This window comes from Lygodium microphyllum, chromosome 28 (genome assembly GCF_053477565.2).
Source record: "Lygodium microphyllum isolate KBCC chromosome 28, Lygodium_microphyllum_v1.1.10, whole genome shotgun sequence".
Lineage (NCBI taxonomy): Eukaryota > Viridiplantae > Streptophyta > Polypodiopsida > Schizaeales > Lygodiaceae > Lygodium > Lygodium microphyllum.
Genome location: NC_141162.1, coordinates 71,041,298 through 71,054,496, shown reverse-complemented (window position 1 = coordinate 71,054,496; position 13,199 = coordinate 71,041,298). Strand labels below are relative to the sequence as shown.

The window sequence follows — 13,199 nt, the reverse complement described above, 5'->3', positions numbered from 1 at the left end:
TCAATAAGATCTCGCCTTCAAAGGAATCGAAGTAATTAAAAATTTGTTGATTAACATTCCCCTTGCAATAGAAACCTTTCCACCAACAGTCGAAAGAGACACGAAAGTGGCGTTCTTATACAGCTGTTCGCTTTCCCATGGAAACATCAACTAGTATTAGTAGACATATCGGTTAGAGAAACAGTGGTTTATTTGCCACATTGAAATGAAAACTATAGTTGAAGACTCCTTTAAAAATAAACATCAATCTGAAGGAACGTCCCTCTCGAGCATGGATACAAAAAGAGCGTAATTTTGCAGAGTTGGTTGAAGAGGTTAGCTTTGCTTAATCATCTGATTGTACAAGGGTCAATGGATAGTCGGCGTCTATTACCGGTGGTTTTAAAACACTGCCCTTAAAATCAGAAGGAATAGCCAGCCTCTGACAATAGGTCTCAGCTAAACATACTAGCAGCACCTTAGGATTCACTGCCAGTTAAATTTCTCTTCTACTGGCATTCACATTGCTTCCACTGCATTTTCTGTAAACTTTAGAGTACCTGATGCCTATTAACACTGCCTGTGCCAAAACCTCATCTCAAAAGCAAACCAATTTTCGAATATAGAAACGAGTGGTCAGCCTGATAGGAACTGCTCAAGAATAACCATTCGCTGGACTTCGAAACCTCTTCCTGCTGCTTGTGCTCCTACCACTGGCAGCACTACACCTTGGACATATGTACTCAAGCCCATCCGTTTTGGCATATTCCTACATACATCCAGTTCGTTGAAAACCAGGAACCTTAAAGAATAATTTCAACTTAAAAAAAGCTTGCTCATCACATGTATATAAGGCCTGAAGGGACCATCCGAGAACACTTACCTTGAATGCACCCAAACCACTCCGCTTATCACAACCTAAATGTGCCCATTCTCCACATATTCCACAATTTACCCAATCACCAGCAGCGCTACTGCAAAATACTCGAACCAAAACCTTCAGAAATTCAACATAAAACGAAGGGACACAGACTACACAAATCCATAATGGGTGAACCACAGACTTACCTGTGGCACAGTATGCAACATTCCCCATCAACATCATCATGAGCTAATTCATACTCAAGCAGAAAGGTTTCATAGTGTTTTTTTAATGTATTTCCAACACCCTGAAACAACACAAAAAACTTAAACCAGATATGTAAGACTGCAAACAGGAGGGCATTAATCCACTAAGCATTAGTGCTATCAAGTCTAAGAAAAGCTACCAGCCTACTGAATTTCTCTTCGTCAATCCTACATCCAACTACATGATGTGAATGCAGAACTGATGGTTAATCACCCTGCAAATGCCTAGGAGCAACTATATAACCCCATGTCGTGTCTAACATGACTCATGACAAATAGTCATCAGCCTACGCATAAAGCTTTATTAAGCCCATATATACCCACCAGAATTGCCACATTGCCAACTCAATCACCCAAGGAGCTGTTAGAACAACTATAGTGATGAAATAAGATAAGGAAAAGGGAATCTTTCACATGGACATGATTTAATTTTGGAACTCTCTTTGATGGGTCCAGGGCATTGCATGAGTTGTGCTGGACATGGGCAGTAATTAAATTTCTCAATAATTAAGGTTTTGTGAGTAAATGAAATTAACTAATGTGTAAGTTTCTGGCATCTGCACACATTAATTAATTTAATTGGAACAAACCTTAATAAAAGTTCTGTTTAATCTGTTAAATTTGGGCATGGTCAAAAGTTTTGGGCTGGGACACCTCAATTTGGTGAATCAAAGGTTGAATAATTCAGTTATAATAATTCTTTTAATTATTCTTGCAAAAAGCTGTTACACATAGGGAAAAGTTTGAAAATGCTCGATTGCATGAACAAGTCTGCAAAAAAAAAAAAACAAACTTCTCCCCATTGTCTACTTCAAGGGGGGCTTTGTTATCCTCTTCATTGAAGGGGAAGTCCGGAGGTGACGAGAACTCTCAAGAAGAGAAGGCAAGTCAGAAAAAGGATAACGCCCCCTCTTCCGTTGGAATCAAAGATACCAAACCCATTTGGGAGCATTTGCCTAAAAAGAAAAGATATCGCATTTTTTGTCAGTGCTCAAGTCATAAGGACAACACCAAGGGCTTCCATGTAGATCTTCTCCTCAACAAACCCTGGCTCCAACCACATTCGAATTCACGCCACAAGCTCATCTAGCCACCATTTTTGGGACTCGTGATGCAGCCACAATGCAATTAATTTCTCCCATTCATCATGATTTCCCTTGGCCTCCCCAGACTGCTGAAGGACATGCATGATGGTAGCCCCCAACCTTAGGCTAGCACCTTCCAAGTCCCTTGAGGTACACTAAGCTATACATCCTTAAGCTAGCCTAGCATTTACACTGTTCTTACATCTTTGAACTATCGATCCGGGCCCATAGGCTAATTACCTTCAAGATTTTCCCTCATCTTCCATTGTATTCATTTACTCACTGTGTCATTTTTTTGCTACATTTTACTTTACTTAGCTTAGCTTTGTCTTTCTGAGCTTAGCGTGAAAGCATCACAATATGACGCACTAATATGTAGGTTCTGGTCTCTTTTGATACTTACATGCTTGGTTTTGTATTTCAGTAAGGGCTAAGTATAGGTATGCACTTGTCCTAACTAGGCTGGAGACAAAGTTTGTTGGATATTCCATGGTGGCTGCATGATCTCCCTTTCATAGTGCTCTGGTTCCTTCGATCGGCATGGAGACTTCCCCTCCCAAGGCTGAGTTTCCAACATCTCTTTGATGCTCCCGGTGGCTACTTCTTCAACACAGCTCTTCCAATTGAGATGTTGATTTCTTCATCTGGTTCTTGGCACCACATAGCCGACATCCCTCCAACATCAACATCCATGGTTTGAGAGGAGGTTGCTTTTCCACATGTACATACAAGTTTCTGCATAGTCTTCTTGTCTTTGACATTGGCATCCTTGCCTTGTTGCATTTCCCACTTGCATTGTATACATCATTGCACTTTATTATATCATCCATTCTTATAAGAGGGTGCTTGGGCAAGTGAACAACTCCCCCATGAGGGCACTATCCAAGTGGCACCTTGCTACATGAGCATGCCCCTATTGCATTACTCATTTGCATTTGCATTGTTGGGCCCTTGGAATGGATGAAAACTTACGTGAATGAGTATCCTTTCAAGGTGAAACCCATGCATTGTGTAGCATGATTTTGTTTTACCTCATTGAGCGAAGCATTCATGAGCACATTGCTCAGCCAAGATCCTAAGCAACTATGGGACTACATCTACTACCATTTACATCTTCTATAATTTTTATCAAAACCCTTGATTTTGTGGTTGTATATGATTCAATCTTACTTTTGTATGAACTAAAAAGCTAGTTTAAACCAAACAAACTCCCAGAAAACACCACTTGCACAGTCCAAAGTGACACCCTTGGCCCGATACCTCGATCTCTTTTGGGGTGAGACCTTTGGGTCAAGACTGAGCCATCTCTTCACTCTGATTGATCTCCTTTTTTGGGCCCAAGAGGGGGAGGGGGACTGAGTCCTGTTCACTTGGGCAACTTCCAACATGACACCATTGGCCCGATACCTTGATCTCTTTTGGGGTGGGACCTTTGGATCAAGACTGAGCTGTCTCCTTACTCTGATTGACCTCCTTTTTTGGGCCCAGGAGGAGGAAGGGGGGAACTCATTGTGCACACCATCATCCATCTCTTGCATCCCCATTACTCATAGTTGCTGCCATCATCAGTCTACCCACATCTACACTCATCGGCAAGTGCTGCCATCCCTGCGAGCCATCTGCATCACCTTCAAAGGCTGCTGCCAGCCTGCTTGTGGCCCTCCTGGCATTGCTGGCCTCTATATAGCAATCCCTGCTGTGTTTTGACTGGCTGCACATCATCAACTATTGTGGCTCCTGTTCAACAGTCTTGAATCTTGCTACAGCCATCATTACATTACATACAACTCTGTTTTTGTTCCAGATCAGGGCAACCTGTTTCTACAGCTCCTCAACCATCCAGCCTACTGCATTTTGGTCCTACTGCATTTTGGTTCTCATCTGCTAAGTCTGTTGATTCCTTGCTGGCAGATCTATATTTGCTGCTACTGCACTTCGCGGTCAGACTCTACATCATCTAGATCAGATGTTCAGTCGTTTTTCTTCCCTGGCTGGCCCTCAGTTGCTACATGGCATCAGCCTCAGCTCCAGTCCACTCCATCTATCTCAGATTTGGTAGCACTCAAGATCCATACATGTAGGGTGACATTCTTCAGCCTTCTCCCACAAGAGTCAATGGTTGTTGAAAATCTCCACTCCTAGAGCACCTACATCTGTACCATCTTCTTCACTCGTTCATTTACAGCCTTCATTCATTCACCAGATACTCTTGTCCTCCTTTGTGTTTTGCGTTCTTGTCTAAGTTTTTTGTGTTTTAGTTGTTTTTGTACATTTTGTGTTTTCTCTGTGCAAAACCTAATATATCTTGTGTTCTTGTCTATTCCACTTCCTTGGTAGGTATTCACCTGTAAAATAGCTAATTCTCACAGCAAGCAAAATAACTAGAAATACAAGAAATATACCATATGTGCCAAGAAACCATAGCCAAGGTGGCTAGGCATGAAATTATATTGCCATGGAAGGCTAAGAATCATAGATGAATGCTGTAACATGAATACTCACCTCGTGCCAAGGTGAGACATGGTATGCAGCCCATGATCTTGGTGGCTAAGAGTATGTACCCTTTGAGATGGTGGGAGGAAGGAAACCTCAAATCATATATTCTTCAAAATGGCAAAAGATGCTAGGTTAGTTACAACTTAGCCTTTTATACTTAACCCTAGTAGGCTAAATATTGGCTAAGGCATTTAGACACTTTTACTCTATTAGAAGCCATCCCAACCTAGAAGAGCTTTGTCCTCAAAACTGAATTTGGGACAAGATACAAGGATAAGTACAAGAGTAGCTTGAAATAGATGAAGTCATGCTGAACTAAGACTCCATGCTAAAATAAAAGTCTTCATGCCACAAAGAAAAGCCCTTCAAAATATGAAAATAACCAAGAGAGGTCAGTGAATTGCTGTAAACTATAAAATGTGGCAACCAATAAAAGTTGCCCATAACTCGCGATAGAAGAGTCCAAATGATACAAATAAAGTCTTGTTGGATAGAAAACACCATAAGGAACCTGTCCAGCACATAGAATTCAATTATGTTTCCAAAAAGGACCATGTAATTCATGAGAGAAAATTCACACAGCAAGCTGTCCACTATCCTGTAACTGCAATAATCCCACTGTTTTGAAGGAACCATGAAGCCTTAGAGAGGATGATTGAATATGCTGAGGAATCAGTAATGCAAGTGTTATTTACAACCCACCAACAATGAAAGTTATTGAAGTCCAATATGCCTCCAGGGTCAAATGGATAACCATCAAAATAGTCATCACAACCATAAGTTTCTTCTGCAAAAAAATATATCCCATCATTGCCTCCCAGGTCAAATGGAAACAAAAAAGCATCCTTATGTTCCCCGAAATCAAGTGGAAAGATAAGGTCATCAATTGAGAACATGTCATTTGAGTCCATAGATTGGTGTATGGATTCATGAAGTTCCTTTACATATCCCTCTTCAATTACTACATTCACTTGGTCTTTAGCATTGTGTAGGTTAGAAAGCTGATAGGCATCATGATCAACTTCAAAGGATTTGTAAGGCTGTCCATCTTGGACTTTACAATCCACTTCCTCTTCAGCCTCTTCAGCAGCTTCTTCATTATTCGAAAACTCTATAACCAGCAATACTTTAGCATTCATTTTCCTACATATATCTTTATGATTAGAAGATATTGGTTCAGCACATCTATAACATAAGCCTTGTGCATGTAATCCTCTAATATCATCACTGGTTAAGAGTTTTTCTCAAATAACATCATGCTGGCCACTATGACTGTCACATTTCTCATGATAAAATGGTTTTCCATAGTCATGACCACATTCATTTCTACTAGCATAATGCTGATGTCCAGGAAATAGTTGATCATCGTTATAATATTGACTATCGGATGGCTGATCACCATAGAAATATTGATCAACATACGGCCCATGTTCACTAGCATAATGCTTCTCATATCCAAGATCATGATCGTATACATGTTGCTGCCCATTCATGTACGACTGTCCATTTTTATACATGTCAAAAGAGTAGAAACCATTCTCAAATCCTTGTGACCTTCCCACATAATTCTCATTCATGTCCTCGCTTTTAGGGCTGATCATAAGCATAATAATTGACATGTTGCTGCTGTCCAAAAATATTATGACCATCACTTGCATATTGCAACTCAGTAGAGTTCTCATCACTATCATATGCATGTTGTTGGTCATACCAATGTTCATTGTACTCACGGTTATAATACAACTGCGAATCATAGTCATATTGTTGTCCATGATATCCATGACAGAAGATTGTGGTTCATAATGCTGTTGATCATGAGATTGATATCCATACCTTGCATATTCTTCATAATCTTCATGATAAGCATGCTATTTGTTTACATAGTGTACTTGTTCCTGCATAGTTGCTCCAAATGCATAGAAAAATGGTGACTCAATGCTATTCATTTTTAGTTGCAAGTGGCCAAAGCAAGGGAAAAAAAATCTCTTCCAGATTCATCAACCAGTTGTGTAACTGAAGTAGATATTTAGCAAAGCAGTGTACTCAATCGGTTAGCAAGCCTGTTGAGCAGTCCTTGAGCAAAGAGCACAACTGAGAGAGATGGAGATCAAGCAAGAGTGAGCGAGTGAGTGTGACGGCCGAAGAGTGAGTGAGCAGAGTGAAAGCACGATTCGGTTAGAGTATACCAACAATGTGTTGGTACACAAAGAATAAAATGTATTTATACTCAGGGCACGTAAAGGGTGCATTCACATGTACAATGTGCGTGTACTATACACGGGAGGTTAAAACCAAGCCTTTATCCCAACAACCTCCCACTTAAAGGTCCGATGTGAACCTCCAGCTAATCAACTCCCACTAGTCGAATGCAATGCTCGTGCTGGGCTTTGCTTAGATTTTAGTGAGAACATCTGCAGGGTTATCTTGTGTTTTAATCTTGGTCAATGTGATTCGATCACCTTCCAGAATATGTCTAATAAAGTGATATCGCACATCTATATGCTTTGTGCATGAATGATACATGGCATTCTTAGCCAGGTATACAGCACTCTAGCTATCACATCCCAAAACTGCAATACCCATAGACATGCCGAGATCATCTGCAAGTCTGCTCAACCATATAGCTTCCTTAGAAACTTCAATAGCCGATATGTATTCAGCTTCAGTGGTACTCAGTGCAACAATGTTCTGCAACCTAGAACACCAAGAAACAACCCCACTAGCAACTGTAAAGACATACCCGTTGGTGGACCTACGAGTGTCCAATTCACTTGCCATGTCTGCATCAAACTGTTTGATCTCCATCAAACTCTTGATGTCTGAGCTAGAAGAAGTTGTAGCCATTTTATCACGAATACAAGAGTAAATGCACTAAATTGCAAAAGCACAAGCTGAACCAGCAAAATACATTGCTATTCTTCTCAACCAGAAGTAAATCTCTGTTGTTTGTAAATGAACCAGCCATCACACGGGTAAAAATGCAGAAATTTACCAAATTCTACACAAATCCCCAAAATTTCAAGTCCAAAATTGCATAAATATCAGCCAATCTGACCCAGCTGAGCACTTATCGACTCGCGCTTTTGCCATATCTTCTCAAACGAGCGCTTTTGTTGTGCCTGCATGGACGCCTTAAGCTCCTTAATTTGATCCTCCAATTTGTTGACCCTATCATTCTGATCATCAAACTTTGACTATAAACTCTCCATTCTTTCCTTGACTGTTGCTTCAACTTGTGGATCCCAATTGCTGGAAGAAGCTCGCTTCCAACTCAACTGAGCCTTTGCTAGGGATTGCAAGGTCAAAGGTATTTACTATACATTGGCAAAGAAGAAGATGGTAATACCTAGCCCCTTTGTAGAAATGATGCCAGGCTCTTACAGAGATCTAATGGCCTTCCTTCTCCAAGGCCTTTTATGTTTATCTCATAGAGCTTCACGACCAGTGCATTTTGATCTGATCTTGCTGATCATGTTTTGCATTAAGCCCTCCAAGAATGGTTACGAACATACTCCATATGTCAAGTAGAGTAAGGCTTTGACAAGCATTCACGTCATTGATATAAAAGAAAGAAAATATGCAAGGAAATCCACCATTGAAGCTCACAGAAAAGCTTGAGAGAGATGAGGAAGAAGAAGATGAACCCTACTTTCAAAAAGTAGAGGTAATTTTAGTCCCCTCTAGTCTTCCATAGCTCTTCTTTTAACAAATGTCCTTCAAAATAAGCCAAAATCTGATGATGACCCACTAAAATAGCTAGAGCCTGCCATTATCCACTGGATCATGCCAAAAATCTCCATCTTAGTCATAGTTTGTGATAGATCTCCATGTCATGACCACAGTTATGGAATAACTAACTCCTTGACTAAATTTTAACTACAGTTTCCACTCTCTAGTCACTACAACTAAATCTAATGCATGAAAATGACTTCTAGCAAGATCTAAACTAATGCTCCGATACCAATGTAAAATAGCCAATTCTCACAGCAAGCAAAATAACTGGAAATACAAGAAATACACCATATATGCCAAGAAACCATAGCCAAGGTGGCTAGGCATGAAATTATATTGCCATGGAAGGCTGAGAATCATAGATGAATGCTACAACATGAATACTCACCTCATGCCAAGGTGGAACATCATGGTATGCACCCCATGATCTTGGTGGCTAAGAGTATGCACCCTCTTAGATGCTGGGAGGAAGGAAACCTCAAATCATGTATTCTTCAAAATGGCAAAAGATGCTAGGCTAGTTACAACTTAGCCTTTTATACTTAACCCTAGTAGGCTAAATATTGGCTAAGGCATTTAGGCACTTTTACTCTTTTACATCACCGCTACTAATGTTAGATGGTGCTGATATCATGCTTTTGGACTAGAGGCTTCAGTTTGCTGTTTGGGACTGCCAGAGATTTGAACAGGCCTGGACAGCACGGAGAGTGCAGGATTTGACTACATGCTGCACTCTAAGGGTGAATACAGACTGAAGTGCAGCATGGATTTCCTGTTGGCAGCCTTTTCCCCCTTGTATTCATTGCTACTACTGCACTAAATGAATAGGGAGATCATTTCCACCTTTGGATCTTGAGTTGCAGACTTTTGGAGACTAGTGTCCTATAGATGATACAGAGAAAACAGTGCATGGTCTCCAAAGTGGCAGCCTAGAGGTTAGAACCGGGATTCGCAACCTTTAAGTTGTGGATTCAATCACCCAACACAATGCATATGAACACCTCCTGTTTCCCATAATGTTGTTGTTCATGTTTCCAAAAGGACTTCCATTGTTGTAGCTCTCCTTCTTGGCTAGATCACGGTTGTTGCAACCCTTTTGCAAGTTCATACATTCTCCCCCGATTCAGCAGTGTAATTTGGTTTGATGATCATTTAGTTTGATAGTTGAAATAATGGGGCTTGCTTGGAGAAGGATTGCTCCTACCTCCAATAGCAACTCCGAATTGCCTAAAACCAACAATCTTGTTTCCATGATTGCCTAAGTATGTTCTTGTGAGCTCTTCAGTAGTTGTGCTGGTATCATCTATTTCCACAATATACAAGTATAAAGAAGTTTCATTGATATAAGATGATTCATTTAAGGTTTCAGCCTCCCCTTGCAAGTCCAAATAATGGTGTAAAGGGTCCCAATACTTCCTGATGTGATCCTCTCTCATGCTCTCACACAACACACATGAATCGAACGTTCGTGATGTACATAACTGCTGCTGAAAAATCGTTAAATTTGCAAATATCAAGATTTACCGTCATTTTGTTTATCAGGGTGTGGTTATGCATTTTTGAGAAGACTTGGCCTTTCCAGTTGATGCCATTCCCCACATGAAAGCCCCCTCTTGAGACAACCTGAAAATGCATAATTTCAGGTATGAGCATGAAACCAACCAACCAAGTACCTCCTGTATGGAAAGAGAATGTATTTGCATGACATCGTTGAGGCTTCAAACAACTACCCTCTGCAAGGACAGTAAAACTGCTCTGCACATTTAAAGCTTCTGGAAGCTCCACAATGTTTAACACACTCACCTCCTTATAAAGGTTATATAAATCAAGTTTTTTCCCATTCAACACAGCATCTGGAAACGCATCAAGATCTGTAGAAGGAACCAGACGACTATGACCACGAGAGATGAGGAACTGCATAACATCTTTCCGGAACTCCTCCTGCTTACAAAAAATCAACAAGAGGTGTCATTTGTAAATCTTGCAACTGATGATTATTTCCTCTGTAAAGGAGGGAGAGTTTATCATTTTAGTTTCTCTCTTTTGCATAGTCTTCATTCCACATGTTACATGTTCAACGGATGTTAACAGAAGTAAACAGCTGGTCATTCCATTTGTGTAGTCTTCATTTCACATGTTACATGTTCAACAGATGTTAACAGAAGTAAAAAGCTGGTCACTCCAACACTTTTTGCTACTTCCCTTTGGAAACTGAGCTAGTGACTCAACAATGAAACTTCAAGTTGCAAGGTGCAAGTGCAAGACGGGCATGTACAGAAACTCATAAACATACGGAAATGGTTACCTCTGAGCATTCTTGCATGGGAGGACGATTGCACCCATGCTTCTTCATAGGAATTGTATTCAATGAAAATATTTGAGCAGGAGATGGTGCTCTAACATTTTGGCGCCCATGACCCACAGGTACAGCTGAGCTAGAACTTGGAGCAATGGATCCAGTATTGACATTTGGCCTCAGAGATTTCCCACCAGCACCATTAGTCATGTTCACCTTCATGCTCCAAGCATTATGCGCACCAGCTGCAACAGCTCCTGCATATGGCATGTCACGATTTGAAAGGATATGAGGCACTGGTCTCATAGCTGCCACCAAGTTAACTGGAGGTACACCACAATTTTTGGAAAATGGTGCAGTTGCATCCTGATCAGCACTTTTCCCCGAAAGTTCCTTTACTTCATGATCCAAAGTATAAAGTGCCTGAAGTCTCTGCCTCCTTTTACTTGGAAGTGGTGGCACGAGCCAAGAGGGGATCTGGACTTCATTAATAGCATTCGAATTGGTGTCTTTGACTGCAAGCTCATGGTTTTTTGACGGTGATATCCTCAGAGCACTAAATCTATCAGTGTCATCTTTCTGAAAGGCTGCAACAGGAAACCCTTGCACACCAGCTATTCCTAAAGCAACTAAACTCCGGAAAGAGACCTCGGGAGCAAGTTGACGCAGAACCTACAGATTCAGATTTCTGATTAGTGAAGTAACAATCAAATCACTTCCCTCTAGAACTTCACTGCACCTACCTGGACTCCCCAAGAACAGCTTCTAAATTGGACCTCCCTTACAAGAGCACCACAAGCAATTGCTGCAGATTTTCTCAGATCTGCTGCTGAAAGTGAACCACATTCACCAGATTTTACTGGGGAGGATACAAGCTGACTCTTTTCAAGTAGTTCCTTCTTAATGCTGTACTCTAGCATCTGCAATATAAAAACCAAAACCCTCTTTGGTTAGATATTATAGAAGTTATACCTATAACCAAGCAAACTTTGTAAAAGAGGCTATCCATTTGCAAAACTCTACAATAATTAGCTGTCTCATCATGCATGGACTATGGATAATGACATCTCTGTGATAAAATAAATTCATACTCTATAAAATGGATGCTTTTAGTTAAATATTCAAGAGAAAGGTGAAAGACATTCAATCTCTTTAAAAGGAGAAGAGTCGTGACATTTCTGACCTGATCATCGAAACATGTCTGAGCACTCCCAGATACCAGAAGTGAAATACGAGCAGATGCTGAAGTGCAAAGATCACAACGCATGGTCACCACCCCTCGAACAAGATTTGGTGCACTTGAAGGAGGTGGAGAAGCACTGTGATGAAAAACAACCAATTTCAGGTAAAAGTTGAGAAAGAAAGTATGCATCTACCATAGAAGCATTTTAGACACCCCATCGCAATCTCCTTAACTATCATTTGAGCTGGTACATTTAAAAAGCAACAAGTTTCCTTAAGAGCTACTAGAGCATAGTTGCATTCATACTACGTATGAACTGGTTTGTTCCATACGGCTCGTACTGTACCATACAGTACGTATCCATACCCAAAATAGACTACTTTTTGCCCATGAAGACTGGACCATGCAATATCTTCCAACTTCCAAGCCTTGCGTTTATTATCATAATTTCAAGCCTCTCGAGTCTCACACTCTCTCTCCCAACTTCCAAGATGAATACGCAATTCCAAGTCTCTCTCTCTCTCCCTCTCTTTGTCTTTCTCTCCCCCCTCCAAATTGCCAAGCCTCTCTCTCTCTCTCTTTCTTTTTTCGTAAAGGTAATTGAATTAAGTAAATATTTTACATCAGACCGTCAGGTCAGCTTAGATCTCTCTCTCTCCGAAAAATATATACATCGGACCATCCGGTCAGGATTCTCACTAAATCTCTTACATTCTGTTACATCAGACCATCAGGTCCTCCAAGAAAGTGACAAAAGACTATCAAGACTTTAACACAAGAAGAAAACCACACTGCTGGTGTAGAGCGAACAATAGCCAGCCAGGGGGCAGCAATGTCAAGAAGAACGAGGTCAGCTGATATCATAGAAGAAATCTGCCATAACACCAAACCTCGAATACGGGCCACATGACCATGGACGCCCGAGACCGAATCAAAAATAAAGGCATTCCGAGTACGCCAGATATGCCACAGGGCAGTCCATCTCAGGAACTGGAACAAGCAGGAATAATCAGAATGCAACGAAGGCATGGAGGGAAGCTTTCCCATAATCCAAGAACGGGCTGTCGTGCGTAGCTGAGTAGCCGAAAGCCACACGCGGGAAATAAAACACCAAATCTGTCACGCAACTGGACAAGAGGCAAAAAGATGAAGCAATGTTTCATCACATGTAGTGCAGAATACACAACGTCTAGCAGAAATCTTCCGAGCACGCAGCACCTCTCCAGTTGGAAAACCACCAATCAGCAATCTCCACAAGAAGACTTTCCCCTGATAGGGAACCTTGGACTTCGATAGCTGA

The 13,199-nt window shown here is 41.0% G+C and overlaps 1 protein-coding gene across 2 annotated transcripts in view; it reads right to left on the bottom strand.

Annotated features, from left to right (window-relative positions):
- Window positions 1–215: 215 nt before the first annotated feature.
- The window catches only part of LOC148011585 (ARID/BRIGHT DNA-binding domain-containing protein), a 33,912-nt gene continuing 20,928 nt past the window's right edge, over window positions 216–13,199 (bottom strand). The window contains exons 8-15 of one of the 2 annotated variants that reach the window (XM_087670890.1): window positions 11,900–12,035; window positions 11,460–11,636; window positions 10,726–11,388; window positions 10,224–10,364; window positions 9,945–10,043; window positions 1,048–1,148; window positions 863–953; window positions 216–748 (exon numbers count right to left, since the gene is read on the bottom strand). In XM_087670890.1, the coding sequence (XP_087527016.1) occupies window positions 635–748; window positions 863–953; window positions 1,048–1,148; window positions 9,945–10,043; window positions 10,224–10,364; window positions 10,726–11,388; window positions 11,460–11,636; window positions 11,900–12,035 (1,522 nt within the window). In that variant the 3' untranslated portion in view covers window positions 216–634. The remainder of the gene's footprint in view (window positions 749–862; window positions 954–1,047; window positions 1,149–9,944; window positions 10,044–10,223; window positions 10,365–10,725; window positions 11,389–11,459; window positions 11,637–11,899; window positions 12,036–13,199) is intronic. The other variant, XM_087670891.1, reaches the window with a different exon arrangement.